At 39.3% G+C, this 13,751-nt stretch overlaps 1 protein-coding gene across 1 annotated transcript in view; it reads right to left on the bottom strand.

The window, feature by feature from the left end:
- LOC139208597 (contactin-associated protein-like 5) overlaps positions 1-13,751 on the bottom strand; it is a 137,616-nt gene that overhangs the window by 37,288 nt on the left and 86,577 nt on the right. Inside the window, exons 13-14 of the mRNA XM_070838317.1 lie at positions 3,248-3,391; positions 2,934-3,093 (exon numbers count right to left, since the gene is read on the bottom strand). Coding sequence (XP_070694418.1) covers positions 2,934-3,093; positions 3,248-3,391 — 304 coding nt within the window. The remainder of the gene's footprint in view (positions 1-2,933; positions 3,094-3,247; positions 3,392-13,751) is intronic.

The raw sequence follows: 13,751 nt of genomic DNA, 5'->3' as shown, positions 1-13,751 counted from the left end.
TGGAAAGATTCTTGCTCAACACTTTGTTTTCTTTTCCATGTCATTATTAAGACTGGCTTTGGGAAAGAATTCTGACAGTATCAATTAAAATTTCATAGTATCATTCTGTTGTTGCCTTTACTATTTAAGGAGTCTTCCTCCAGAAATAAAAGCATTACTATCAGACCAGAGTTAATATTTACGGGATCTGAACACAGTAAACACTTCAAGGAAACTTCCGATAATATTTTTTATTAATAGCCTCTTCCTCAACCTTCCTCCAGTTTCACATAATTGCCAGCATTTCAAGCATGCATCTATAATTTCACACACTTTTATCTCTCAGCCATTAATTGCAGCCGGCGGGCCGGCCACAGCTTGGATACGGTTTCAACTGTTGGTTTAATTACCATCAAGCTTTTTCTATTGATGTGTTCATGGATGCACTCACAGGTCATGAAATTACAGTAAGTGATGCACTGAAGTGATCTCCTGCCATAAATTGAGTCATGGCGTTGAAATGGACACACAGAGAAAGGGTAATAAAGGTTAATGTTCCTAATCCCTGTAAAAGCAGAAAACAGTGATTATGATCCTAAAACAGACTGGAAATTAACAACAAATCTGATAGCCACATGTTAGTTATGTGATGTTCTCACATAGTCAGACCTCCCTCTCTGAAGAAAGGTCCAGCTCAACCCATTACCATTCTGGTAAAGTATTTCTTTAAACTACAGCTACATGTCCTGACACCAGGTGACCACATCAGAGGATGCTGTATGTTCATCAAACAACACATCATATGCATGGTGTATTCAGTTTTTGTTTCAAAATGTATTGAACAAAAAGATATAAAAGTCAGAAGTTTGAGGATGAATTCATTGTGAGGAAAAATATCCAATGTATAAACATTAAAGCCCAACTACTGGATTTTTGTGGAGGAGACCATTCATATCCCAACCCATCAATCCATCCATCCATTGTCTATACCGCTTATCCTTAAGGGTGGCAGGGGCGCTGGAGCCAATTCCTGCTGTCATTGGGCGAGAGGTACACCCTGGACTGGTCTCCAGTCAGTCACAGGGCCAACACACAGAGACAGACAGCCATTCATGCTCATATTCACACCTATTTACAATATCAAAATCAACTACATAAAAAAGCTTTTATGTAGACATTTTCCTTTTGAAACTATAAAAAACTATCATGAATTAAAATATATAAAAAATATCAAATGTTGTTTTGCCTCAATTCAATCAGTCCTCAATATCCTCTTCTTGAGGTTTTATGAAATAGAAGTAAACTGATACATGTAGAAGTGTCGACTATGTAGTAGGAAGTAATGATGTATCATACAGCATTTTGTAGCAAAAAGAAAACAAAAAAGAAACGAAGAAAAGAAACAAAAAAAGACTGGCAAAAGAAAACATTTTCCTCCATCATCATCCTGTACTTTCTTATTGCCCATCCTCTCCCCTGCTGACAGGAGCACGCCAACACAGTGTTGTTGTACAGTCTGGACCACAGAAAGCACATAGCTTCAAATCTGAGATGAAAGACAGAGACTCCCCTTAGGGGCAGTTTACAAGAGAAAATGGCAGCTAAAATGTTTGTGTCCTTCCTATAAGTGTTCCAGACACCATGCAGGCATGCATGGAGCGTAAGGGTCTGATCCATCTCATCTCTGTGCAGGGTAATGAGGGACCGATGCCACACAGGACAGGAGGGAGCAGCTTGTTAGAAGAGTCCTCTGCCAGGAAAGGTGTTACCGAGCCTCTGATGCAATGTAATTGGATGATCCTGTCAGCGTGCCTGTCTCTATTGGACACGATGTCAGTGACTTTCAGCCTGCTCTGTAAAAAACATGCCGCCATCAACAAATTAATAACGCTAGCTCAGATATCTCCCTACGGCTCGGTAAGCTAGATATAGAGAGTAAATTTTTAGGTGCTTCCTTATTATATACACATATATACATATACATATACATATATATACACACACACACACACACACATATATATATATATATGTACAGTACCAGTCCAAAGTTTGGACACACCTTCTCATTCAATGAAGAATTATTGCAGACTGTTCGACTGTTCTACTCCATATTATGGCAAGAACCTCTCAACTAAGTAAAGAGAAATGACAATCCATATTTACTTTAGGTCAGGAAGGTCAGTCAATCCAGAAAATTTGATTGTATCCTCAAATGCAGTTGTGAAAACCCTCAAAAACTATGATGAAACTGGCTCTAATGAGGACCAGCCCCAGGCCAAGTGTTACCTCTGTTGCAGAGAAGAAGTTCATTAGAGTTATCAGCCTCAGAAACCACAAATTAAGAGTATCTCAGATTAGAGCTCACAGAAAAGGTGAACAGAGTTCAAGTAGCAGACACATCTCAACATCAACTATGAAGAGGGGACTGCGTGAATCAGAAGAACAACAAGAGAAAGAGAATTGCTTGGACCAAGAAACACGTGCCCCCCTGGCATCGCACCGGCGCCCCACTATTTCAGAAGGACTGCACTAGAGTCTTGTCGTGGCTATGAGGGAGCCATTGCCAGCACTCCTTGACGGCTTCTTAAGTCAAACATTTCCATGTCGATAACCAGGAAATCATCCTTATGCAACTGACAGTGTAATAACTGGTAGTTAAAGTGTATTGACTACCCAAATACTTGGTAAGATTGTGCAGTACATGTATTCACAAAATGTTTCCCAAATCAACTGATTCTGGGATACCATGCAGAAAAACATTAGTTGATTAACTTCACCAGTCTCTTATGAATTAAATCCAGTGTGGAAATATGGATAATCCAATCAATGAATTTTGATGCAGCTGCTTAAATATCTGAAGTATCAAAAGTATTTCTCTGAGGGCTGTCCTTAGTTTCAAAGGTTATTCAGCTGTGAATAAAAACTGATAATTGAACGATTATTTTTTTTACCTGTCTCCTATGTTGCAGGTGTCAAACTGAAGCTCATTGTAAATTCCAAGCAATCCTTGCTGGACATGATTGAGGTTGATAGGCTGGCTGTTGATGGATATGAGGCGCATGCAACCCTGGAAGGCCAGAGTCAGGTTCTGACAGCCTGTTGGGGGACAGCCTGGGTGGAGATGACACATCAAGGACAAAGATCTTCATCTTAATATGCCAGACGACAGAAGACACCTTTCAAGAGTTATTTTGATACTGTATGTGCTAAGACAAATGCATCAAGGTATCTTTCCAGTATAACCACACTTTGAGAATCCACTGACCTCCAAAGTAGAAGCTCCCTCTGGCTTCAAGTTGTTCCCAGTGTTCAATGGTGGAGGCTGGCTCATTGTCAAGAGTCAAAGTGATCTGCAGACTTCTGGTATCAAGACTCACAGAGTGCCATAGTCCATCATTGACTCTGTGGCCTGGGGACAGAAGGAGGTACATCACTGAGAATGAAAACAGTTTAGTTGCCTGCACCTTAAAGGAATGGTTAATTTTTAAAGTTGGGCTATATGAAATACTTATCCATAGTCAATGTATTACCAACAGTAGATGGTGGTTGGCACACCCTCAGTTTGGCAGGTAAGAGTCCTGGCATAGATGCTAAACAATTTATTGCTGTGGACGAGGTCAGCAGTAAAATATATTTTAGTCAACAATATGCCCACCTCAGACCGCCTTTTCTAGTGGGGAACTAAACCCATTCTTTCTTTACTCTCTTCAAACCCACCAGACTCCATTGACAAAAATAGTAATTTTATCTCACAGAACACGGGAGTTGCTGGTCTGCCACTACTGCGATTGGTTAGTTTCTTTGTGGTATTGCGTGTCTTCAGTGTTTTAAATGGTTAGTTTGGATCTAAACTAACGTATTAGTTTGTTAATTGGGGCAGACAGCAACTCCTGCATTTGTGTTTTGCCAACACAAAGGCAGTTTTTGACAGAGGAATTTGGCGGCTTTAAAGAGAGCAAAGAGAGAGAATCAAGAGATTCCGTTTCTAGTCTGGGAGGGCTGTTTGATGCCAGATACAGTTGTGAAAATATTCTAAACATGTATTTTGTACGCTTAAACTGATGTTGATTTTTTTAGGTGGCCATTTAAGGTGGCTAAAATAAATGTTTCTTCTGCTTCCATCCACAGCAGTACATTGTGTAGCTTTCTTCCCATTTGAATTTAATTTGTTAATTTATTTGTACTTATTTCAATATTTCAATTTAAGCTTTCACAGTTTAAAATTGGACTTTTAAGGGAATCTAGAGAACTACAGGGTTAAAGCCTGTCACCATCCAATATATGATTTAATATGAACCTAGGGCATCGTTTATCAAACACACATATACAGAAAAAAATTTGACTAATGATTTAACCTTCGCCTCACTTGAACTTGAATGAATACCAACCATCAAGATAAAAGCTTTCCCTCGAGTCCATTACTTCTTTTCAAGGATTCCTATAAAACGTACAGCCAAATGGTTCCATTCACTGAACTCTATCACAATTCTATTGGAACAGTAAAACATCCAAGATCAGTCTCTCCATTTTATAGAAAAATAAACTTAGAGGAGATCTGGATGTACCCAACATTATTTACCACTATCTGACAACCAATTACAATACCTTATTAAATGGAACCACTCCAACCCAGCTCATAACTCTTGGATTAAATCATCATAAAAACTTCTGATATACCCTTTATTAGTTCAAACATTAAACAAGACTATTGCTTTGAAAAACACTGAATTTCCTCAGCTCTGACAGCCTGATGGAAATGACTAAGCCCTTCTCTGGCACAACCCTGACTTTCACCTCAGCAGATACCCAGCTTACTTCAACACATAGAAACACCTATTTCCACCTTTTATTTCAAGACAACTCACTGATCCCATTTAACACTTCAGAGTCTGGTGTAAAACGGCGTTTTTTACTACTTTTCATTTTACCTTTGTGTTTCCCATTAAAACTGCTATATTTTGACATAATATATGGACACACTGTATGTAAAAGTGCAAAAGAAACACAAAATCCGAGCAGGAACTAGTTGGATCTTTGGAGGAGCGGGGGTCTGCGCGGACACCTCCTCTTGTTCTTCTTCACGTGCAGCATCCACTTCATCCTCTGAAAGGAGTCTTCCTCAGAATCAGAACGTTCTTCCCCAGATTCAGCATCTTCTAACTCGTAGAAGAGCTGTAGTGCGCGACTTCGGCTCTTCATAAATTTAGTCTTAATAAGCCGATCGACAAAATTCAAACACTTGTAAAAAGTTTGAAGTGTCTGCTTTCCAACAGTCTTTGAATTGAGCACCTGTGTGCTTGTGTCACAGCTTTACGTTTTCAAACGTGCGACATGTGACTTTGACAGCGTATGGCGGTCCTAGACTCCGAAGGGTTAAAGAACTAATCCAGACAAATCTACACTTGATCCAGTACAACATAGTTAAATCACATGATAGACCCTCACTCACTCTGTCCATGTGTACAGAACTTTTGGTTTAAGACGACACAGAAACTCTCCTCAATCTTGGGCTGCAGGATTCTCCTCGTCTCCCTCATTGTGTAAAACTGGAAACTCATCCTCGGTTGAATTTACACCAAAACGCAGAAACCCCACACTACTTGCCCTTGCTATCGCTAAGAAGACCATCTGGAAAGTGGAAAATCCAAACAAATGATTCAAGCATAAATCACAGGTCAAACTGTCTCACAAAATACAAAACATAACTGGCCCTCTACAAAGCACACATTACTTTTTAACTCATTAAGACCTATGGGCCCGCCAGTGGGCCGAGTGTGCAAGCGCTCTTTGGATTACCATAATTCGCTCACAATTTGTGCCATGGGAAAAATAACAACAGTTTCTGAAAGATGAGACATTGGGCTTTACAGCCAATATGGTGTCATTACGGTAATTCCACTCCCGCCTCTCCCGGAAACCCGCGAAACAAACATTTCTTTCCCAAACATTTCATTTCTTTTCAAGACAGTAAAAACGATTTTTTTTGTTGTTGTTGTTTATTGCACTGAATTTCTCTATTTAGGAAAATATGTGTAAAAAAAAAAACAAAAAAAAAAAACGATTTTCATTTTTTTTGTGGTTTACTGCCCTTTTTGGCGATTTATTTAATTAGTATAGGCATGAATCTATACATATTATTCAAATTTAGGATGTAAGGGTTGTATTGATGTATAGTAAGTTAAAATACTCCAAAAAATGGGACTATAGTACAGTACAGTAAATGTAAAAACAAAAAATGCTCTGGCGGACTGATGGTAGGTCATACAGGGTTAAACACAGAATTGGAGTCGAGTTGTAACACACTTCAATTTCAGTTTTGTTTCTTTGTGAAATTGTGAGATGCACACCCAACATTATTCACATACCATTGCATTCTTATTCCTAACACTTTGGTCATTTCCATTTATCACCTTCATAAGAACTGTCATAACTATGTTCCTTCTTACCCCATCATCATCACCATCAAACTGTGCCATTGGTCATTTACCTATATTATTATTTATACTTACTCTAAAAGTCTAAAAGTAATGTATCCACTTATTATGGTTATTTATAAATGAATATACTTTATTTATTCTTGATAATAATGATGTTGGTGATCATGAGGGTGATATCTATGAAAGTCCTCTTCTTTTTCTCCTTCTACATCTTCTTCTTCTTCATCTCATTATCAAAATTATTATTATAGTCACTGTTGTTATTATTTTGCTTTGGTTGTAAGATCATTTTATTTACTTAGGAGTTCATTTCCACCACCTGGCATGCACAAAAATACACACATTATTGACATTACCTGACATCCTCAGGTACAACTTATACAGAACCTCCTCATTTATTTTTTTGTTTACTTATCTTAATTATTTACCCATTTAGTGTTTTGTTTGCATACATATCTGTATGTACCTTCTATTATTTACTACTCATTCTGACTAGGCTCTGAGAGCTGAGTGGGGTTGAGTGGAGTGCATAAATATGGGAAAGAGGGCCTAATCGCTGTTAAGTCCTCTCAACTAAAAAGCCCCTACAATGGGCCTGCAACCTCCTACAGATCTGGGGGCAGCCTAAAGCAGGTGAAAAACAAAGACAGCAAGAAAAACAAAGAAATCAAAATTAAACCAAAATAGACAAAAACAATCAATAAAATAAAAAATCAAAAATGTAGTGAATTCTTGTCATGTGGAGTCACATTAATCCCATGGAGTCACCTAAATCCATAACATACATACGCTAGGTCTGGGTGTGCACTGATTCTTATCAGGGTTGGACCACACCAGCGTGAATCCACCAGCCTTAACGAAGAATCGACTTGCGGCCTGATTGATTTCAGCTTAATCTGATCCAAGATAAAAGACTCTCCCTTTCACCAGGCCACCAAGAAAGAATGCATTTCACTCCCTGGTGTGTCTGACACTTAATTCTACTATTTTTATCAGCTGGGGTTAACTGAGAATTTAAAGAATCTGTGCCTTTGCTTTATGGTTACACAATAATTCTGGTTAGTTACAACCTAGGCCTTCTTCATGTGTGTTGACTCAACTTTTTTATCAAAGAATGGGGACTCAGGAACACAGTGGTATCTCAAGGTAACATTAATAGTCTTTTACTGTAAAAACCTTATCAATCATGCATTTGCCAAAACTGACTGAAGGTGAGTTCAATGACACCACTTTTAGTTGAGTTTAATTAAGCTATTAATAATAAAATATTGTGTATTCACAGTGTGAAAGTCTGTGTGTGCTGCCACAACTATGTAGAGTTAGACAGTAGCAGGCTGTTTGTAGGCCATTTGTAAATTTGAGGCTGTCAAGCCAGCAAATTAAAACTTGAAAGAACAATATTGATGATATGGAAAACATTACAAGAAAACAACTGCAAGAAGACTGAATTAATGGCCCAATGAAATAACCGGGACAGGAGTCCTCAAGTGGCATCGTTCATCCTGAGGATCATCCAATTTGGCAGAAATAATGGTAGCTTGCACTGTCCACCAATGAGGTGAAGGACACAGAGAAGCTGCAAGATGGAATGCATCATACATCCACTCCACTCCACACTAACAAAACTCAAGTCCATCATGGACAACCCCTCTCACCCCCTGCATGAGACTGTGGGGGCCCTCAGCAGCTCTTTCAGCAGCAGGCTGAGGCCCCCACCCTGCAAGAAGGAACGCTACCGCAGGTCATTTCTCCCATCAGCCATCAGACTCTATAACACCAGCATCACTGGCTGATGCTAATATACTGCCTACCATCCATGTCATTCCATTCCCGTCTAAAGTGAAAATATCCTATGGTGTAAATATTTATTTCATTTCATCACAACCATATATTTATATTTATATTTATATTTATTTTTGCTATTTCTTGTCTTTTCTATTGCTTTGTTTTTTTCACTCTCCCTGTTTATATTGTTGCTGCTGTAACAAGAAAAATTTCCCCCTATGGGGGATCAAATAAAGAAGTCTAAGTCTAAGTCTAAGTCCAGGACACAGATGCATGCACACAAACTCTGATTTTTTCCCTTAACGTATGCATTGGCAAATAAAATTAAGGTGCTAGCAAACAGCTATTAATATACACATACGGTGCATCAGACCAGCGAGCCTCCACTGTATGTGTCTATTGCCTGCTACAGTGGCTTTTTACAGCGTTGCCTCTTAAAGCAGCTGCCTGCTGCTGGGAGCAAGAGACTAAACCAGACTGGAAATCAGCAATAAATATAAGCAATGAGATAAAGGTGGTAAAACTCATTATCGCTGGAAAGGGACAGTAAGAGCAATGAACGATAACATATTTTGTTAGCGCAGCTTCAATACTATAACATTTTTAAAACGTTCATTGTTAAGATTAACAGAAACTCAATTGAATCTTGCAGGTTTGACATTTCATGTATATACTATGTATTACACATTGTTTGATATGTTTACTATAGGTTGTATATTGAAGAGGCTTATTATAAATTGTATGTATCAGGTGTTTTCTCTTCAAGAAGAAGAATAGTTAGGCTGTTAAATAATTGACAATAATAAACACTGTGTGTTGTAACTGGTGTGCACTGGTGTGATATACCTGTGCAAGAAGTGTTGAGTTACATTGAGACAAAAGCTTGACACAAATTTAAAAACTGGGAAAATAAAACCAGCCCTAAATAAGCAGTAGGTGACAACAGTGTTTTTGTTTTTTAAATAGAGACCCACAGCAGTAGAGTTGTGAGCCTGATCAGCACAAAATAGGGAGATATCTTGCCAAAATATGATTAAATAGATTTTAGAAAACATCAGAAGTAATTGTGTTTTGAGCAACAATATTTGTGAAGATTTTTTTGCGCGTTTCTGTTTCCTGTCAGGTACCCACAGACAGAGCCGGCTCTACCCATAATGGTGCCCTAGGCGAGATGCGCACCGATCACTTCCATGGTGTAGGACGGGGGGGGGGGGGGGTGCGTGCGGACAGAGGGCGCCAATCGGGGATGCAAGTTATTACCGGCTTGCAGCAGCGCCCCTCCAGCAGCTGCCGCTCTAGGCGACCGCCTATATGGCCTATGCCTAGAGCCGGCCCTGCCCACAGACACAATGAAACACTCAAGAAGGGTATTAAACACTAGGCTGTGATGAAATGAATGAGCGAGATGAAGCCCTCACCGGTGAAGTGATGACATTAAACTATAAAACCAGGGCTGTTCCCTGTGGGTAGCACAGGGCTGAAATATGTAGACTCAGACGGTTCTGACAGAGCAGCCACAGGGGAAGACAGCGTGGTGATGAAAAACATGATGTTTTGTAGGCAAATGTTTCCTTTTTTCAGACACCTGAGCAAAAGATAAACAGGTCACTGATGTGATGACATTAGAAACTACATATGGATACTGTTCTTTTACTTCAAGCTCAGTTTGAGATCGATGTGAGCTGTGAAGAGAGAAGGTATTTGCCAGCAGCCCCTCGGGGTTACTCTACTAGTTTCATGAAACAGTCAATCGAGTGAAGAGAACGATGCTCGGGGCTCTTGCAGTCCTCTTGGGAGGAGACAGGCATCATTGGATTTTAATAGATACTGAGAGAGCAAGGGATAGTGAAATATTTCCCCAAGAGCCTGGACAAACTTGACTTAACAGCCCATATTTTTGACAAATTAAAATAACTCTCAATGAATGTGCATCCTGCATGAACCCTTTTGTTCCCCCTGAGCTACTTTTGTTTTTCAAATCTGGGAGACGAGCTGTGAACATGGTGCTGGTATTCAGCTATATTCACTGATACCATTATGGTGTCATGCACCTAATGGTTGTATAAAACTCAAGCATGAACATGTTAAAGTTGATTAAGCTTTGACTGAAATAAGCTTTTTTGAACAAATCGGAGCTACACAGAATACACGACACCTAATTCCAGTTTCAATGAAACCTGAATCTTGTTTTGTAGTTTTGTTCATCATTTCTATCTGTGATAACAACAAACTAATCGGATTTCTGGTCTATAGTAATTCTTCTTTGTTTTTCAGTTTCCTTAAACGCTTTCGCGGTGAAGGAGAAATCCCTGCTGACTGCCCAGTTTTTGTGCCAAAGAGTACTGCTTCCTACACATTTTTTCAGTTTTCCATCAATGCAAAGTAGACATTTACAGCAACAGTGTGTATATGACACCAACAGCAATAATGGAATCAGTGCTCAAGATATGAATATATAATATGAATGTATTATCAACAGTTATTTATTGTTGATGCTATATGTAGGATATTGTTGTACAACTGTACATATTTACTGTAATTTTAACCCTTCATGCATCTTGTATATGCATGAGTTTTGATGGCATAGTTGCACATCAGCCACTACAGTGGATGCTACTGCATCATCTCATACACTGCTACCCAGTGGGAAGCCATTGCACGTGAAACCAAGATGGTCGACACACAGCCAGAGACACCAAGTTGCTCATTTTTTTCTGTTCAAACCTTCTAGAAAAATAGAGTCTTGCAGGTAAGAAAAATATGGTGACATCAAGTAACATCTAAGGAGTCATGCAAATGCTAAAAGGGAGGAAATTATGATTAATCACACTGAATTGTACATCATGCATCACTAGCTATATTTCAACTACAATGCATAGGCTACAATTAGTCTATTACTGCTGCTGTTCTTGAAAATACTTCACCTGCAGTAACTTTTTTTGGCTGTAAATCAACTTGTTTATGTTTTTAGAATGTAACCTGAAGTTTTTGTATATCTTATATTTTTTTGTAACGCTCAGGAGCAGAGTGTAATAGACAGGCCTACAAGATAGTGGAGGAATTACATACAGCTAGCCATAAAAACATTTAGTGTATGTTAGTGCTGGGGCAGTGCACTTTACTATGGCTGACAGTCGATGGATCGTGAGCGAGAGACTTGGGAATCTATACAGGGGAGTGAATTCCTCAATGGTGTTTTGGTTATGCATGCAGAAATTATATTATTTTATAGTTCATAGTTCACATTTCACATTTCAACACACATTATTATATAATTTCATTAATTTGTTTGTTAAATACCTGAGTGGACATGTAAATATATCTTTATAAAATATGGGTTCAAACCTTGTTTTTCATGCCTAAAGATGAATAAAAACACTTCAAACCATCATAATTCATGCATGAAAGGGTTAAAACAATATCCTGTATAAAGCATCTATATAAATAACTGTTGATAATACATTTATATAATATATTCATATCTTGGGTACTTTTCCATTATTAGAATACAATACGATTCAATAGAAATGTACCAGAGAGTTTGATAGACAGACACAGACTGTCAGCTTAGCTGAAAATGCAGTTGCATTTTGTCCAAAGAGAATCTATATGCTGAATGGGAGAATGTATATTCTTTCCACATTAGTGCTCTTTCATTTAGTAGAAGCACAGCACTCAAATCAAATAAGACCTTGGAGGGTTCCTCAAGGTTTGCAATTATTTACCTGTTGAGCAAAAGAAAATGTTTTAAATGAATGGATCACTGTAGAGTACTGCAGAGTAAGACAAACATGACAAACAGAGTTTAAAGCTTATCAGTTCTCACATTATTCTGAGGCATGTTGTGGTTTGCAAGTAGAATGGAGAAGCAAAGGGAGAAAAGTCATTACATACAATCAGTAAAGCTGACTGATTGACTTTTGAATTCAGTTAATTTGACATTTCTTGAATTAGCACTTGTACAAGTATCTTTTTCACTGTTGATGCAGTCAATCTATGTTATTGTTGTTAATAAAGGAACAGCTCAACATTGAGTAAATTCATCTGTGTATCTATGAACCTGAAGAAAAACATCTTAATAAACCAAATAAACCCAACAATAAGCCAACAATAAACCCAATTCTGTCCGATTAACATGATGTTATTGGTCAAGAGTAAAACTACAAATATTAAAAGGAGGCACTATATACTATAAACATATAGTTCAGTGTGGAAAAAAAGCTTTGTTAGAAAATAAAAGCATTATACAGACAACATTAAAGCTGCAAGCAGCGTTGGAGGGCCCTCGCACCTTCGTGCACGTCGGGGTGCCTGTTGCAGGACTCTGACCCTTCCATGCGGCTCAGAATTTTCATGTATTTTGGACAGTGCATGAGGAGTTACGTGTCACTTCCTGTGTCCCCTATGTGGTGCTAGAGAACAGCCACTAATCACGTCCTATATTCCAGTATATGAAGTGTTGACTACACTGTGAAAGTTTCAGGAGGTCTCACTTCTTGTTGCCACCAGGTGGCGCAATGAGTGTAGTTCAGAATGAGTCTGTAGATGTCTTCAGACTGGGACTGTGTTCAGACTGTAAAGCCGCGTTTCCACCAGCACGACTTGGCCCTACTCGACTCGACTCGGCACGGCACGGTACGGTACAGTTTCCATTACACCAGGTACCACCTCAAACGTGGGCGGGGTCGTCATAGCAAGGCGGGCCGAAACTCCGGTAGCGTAATTTGTATACGGCACAAACAAACACAACTAAGGACGTGGAGTGTTTGGTTTGTGTGTATCCGTTTACCTTGTTCAAAGAAATAATAAAAACGCTCCGTCTCTGTTTCAAGGGTTTTAAAAACGGTGGGTTTGATAGTCGCTCTCATGACTCATCAAGTGACGCCGCTCCCTGGCCAATCAGTGGTCTGCAGTCTGGTGACGTCGCATTGTCATCTCGACTCAGCTCTCTTGGAACCCCGGCCGAGGAGGTACTAAAATAATACCTGGTACCAGACCTGGTGTACCTGGTACCAGGTACTAGGGCCGGTGGAAACGCTACCTAAAGCGTACCGAGTCGAATCGAGTAGGGCCAAGTCGAGCCGGTGGAAACGCGGCATTAGGACCTTGGACAGTCAAGTTACAACACAAATTTCCATTTCTTCAACCAACTTCAAGCCCTCATTGCTCCTTCATACTTTTAGCTAGAAACCTCATTGAAGCTTTAAAACGTTCACCATCTTGTCTTCTTTCAGTCCATCATTCAACCTCCTTCGTGCTATTCACCCTTTTCATCACGGTCGCCTTTTGAAAATAAAAAGTTTTTCCCTCCTCTTTCACATTTTACATGAGTGTGTATGTGGTGGAATGTTCAGCTCCTGCTACGAGCCTCGGAGTGACGGGAGTGCCAACCGACTGCCTCATTGACTGCCATGTTAACTGAGAGCTCAAAGTTGAGGAGGGAGGCAGAAACTAAGACTTTTCTAACCTGCTCCAGTTCTCTCATTTCACAAGTTAGAGACTGATCAAATTTGAGGTGGCTGTGATTAACCTGCTGAGAGAGAGACG

This window comes from Pempheris klunzingeri, chromosome 10 (genome assembly GCF_042242105.1).
Source record: "Pempheris klunzingeri isolate RE-2024b chromosome 10, fPemKlu1.hap1, whole genome shotgun sequence".
NCBI classification, from domain to species: domain Eukaryota; kingdom Metazoa; phylum Chordata; class Actinopteri; order Acropomatiformes; family Pempheridae; genus Pempheris; species Pempheris klunzingeri.
This window is presented reverse-complemented; position numbering and strand designations above follow the sequence as displayed.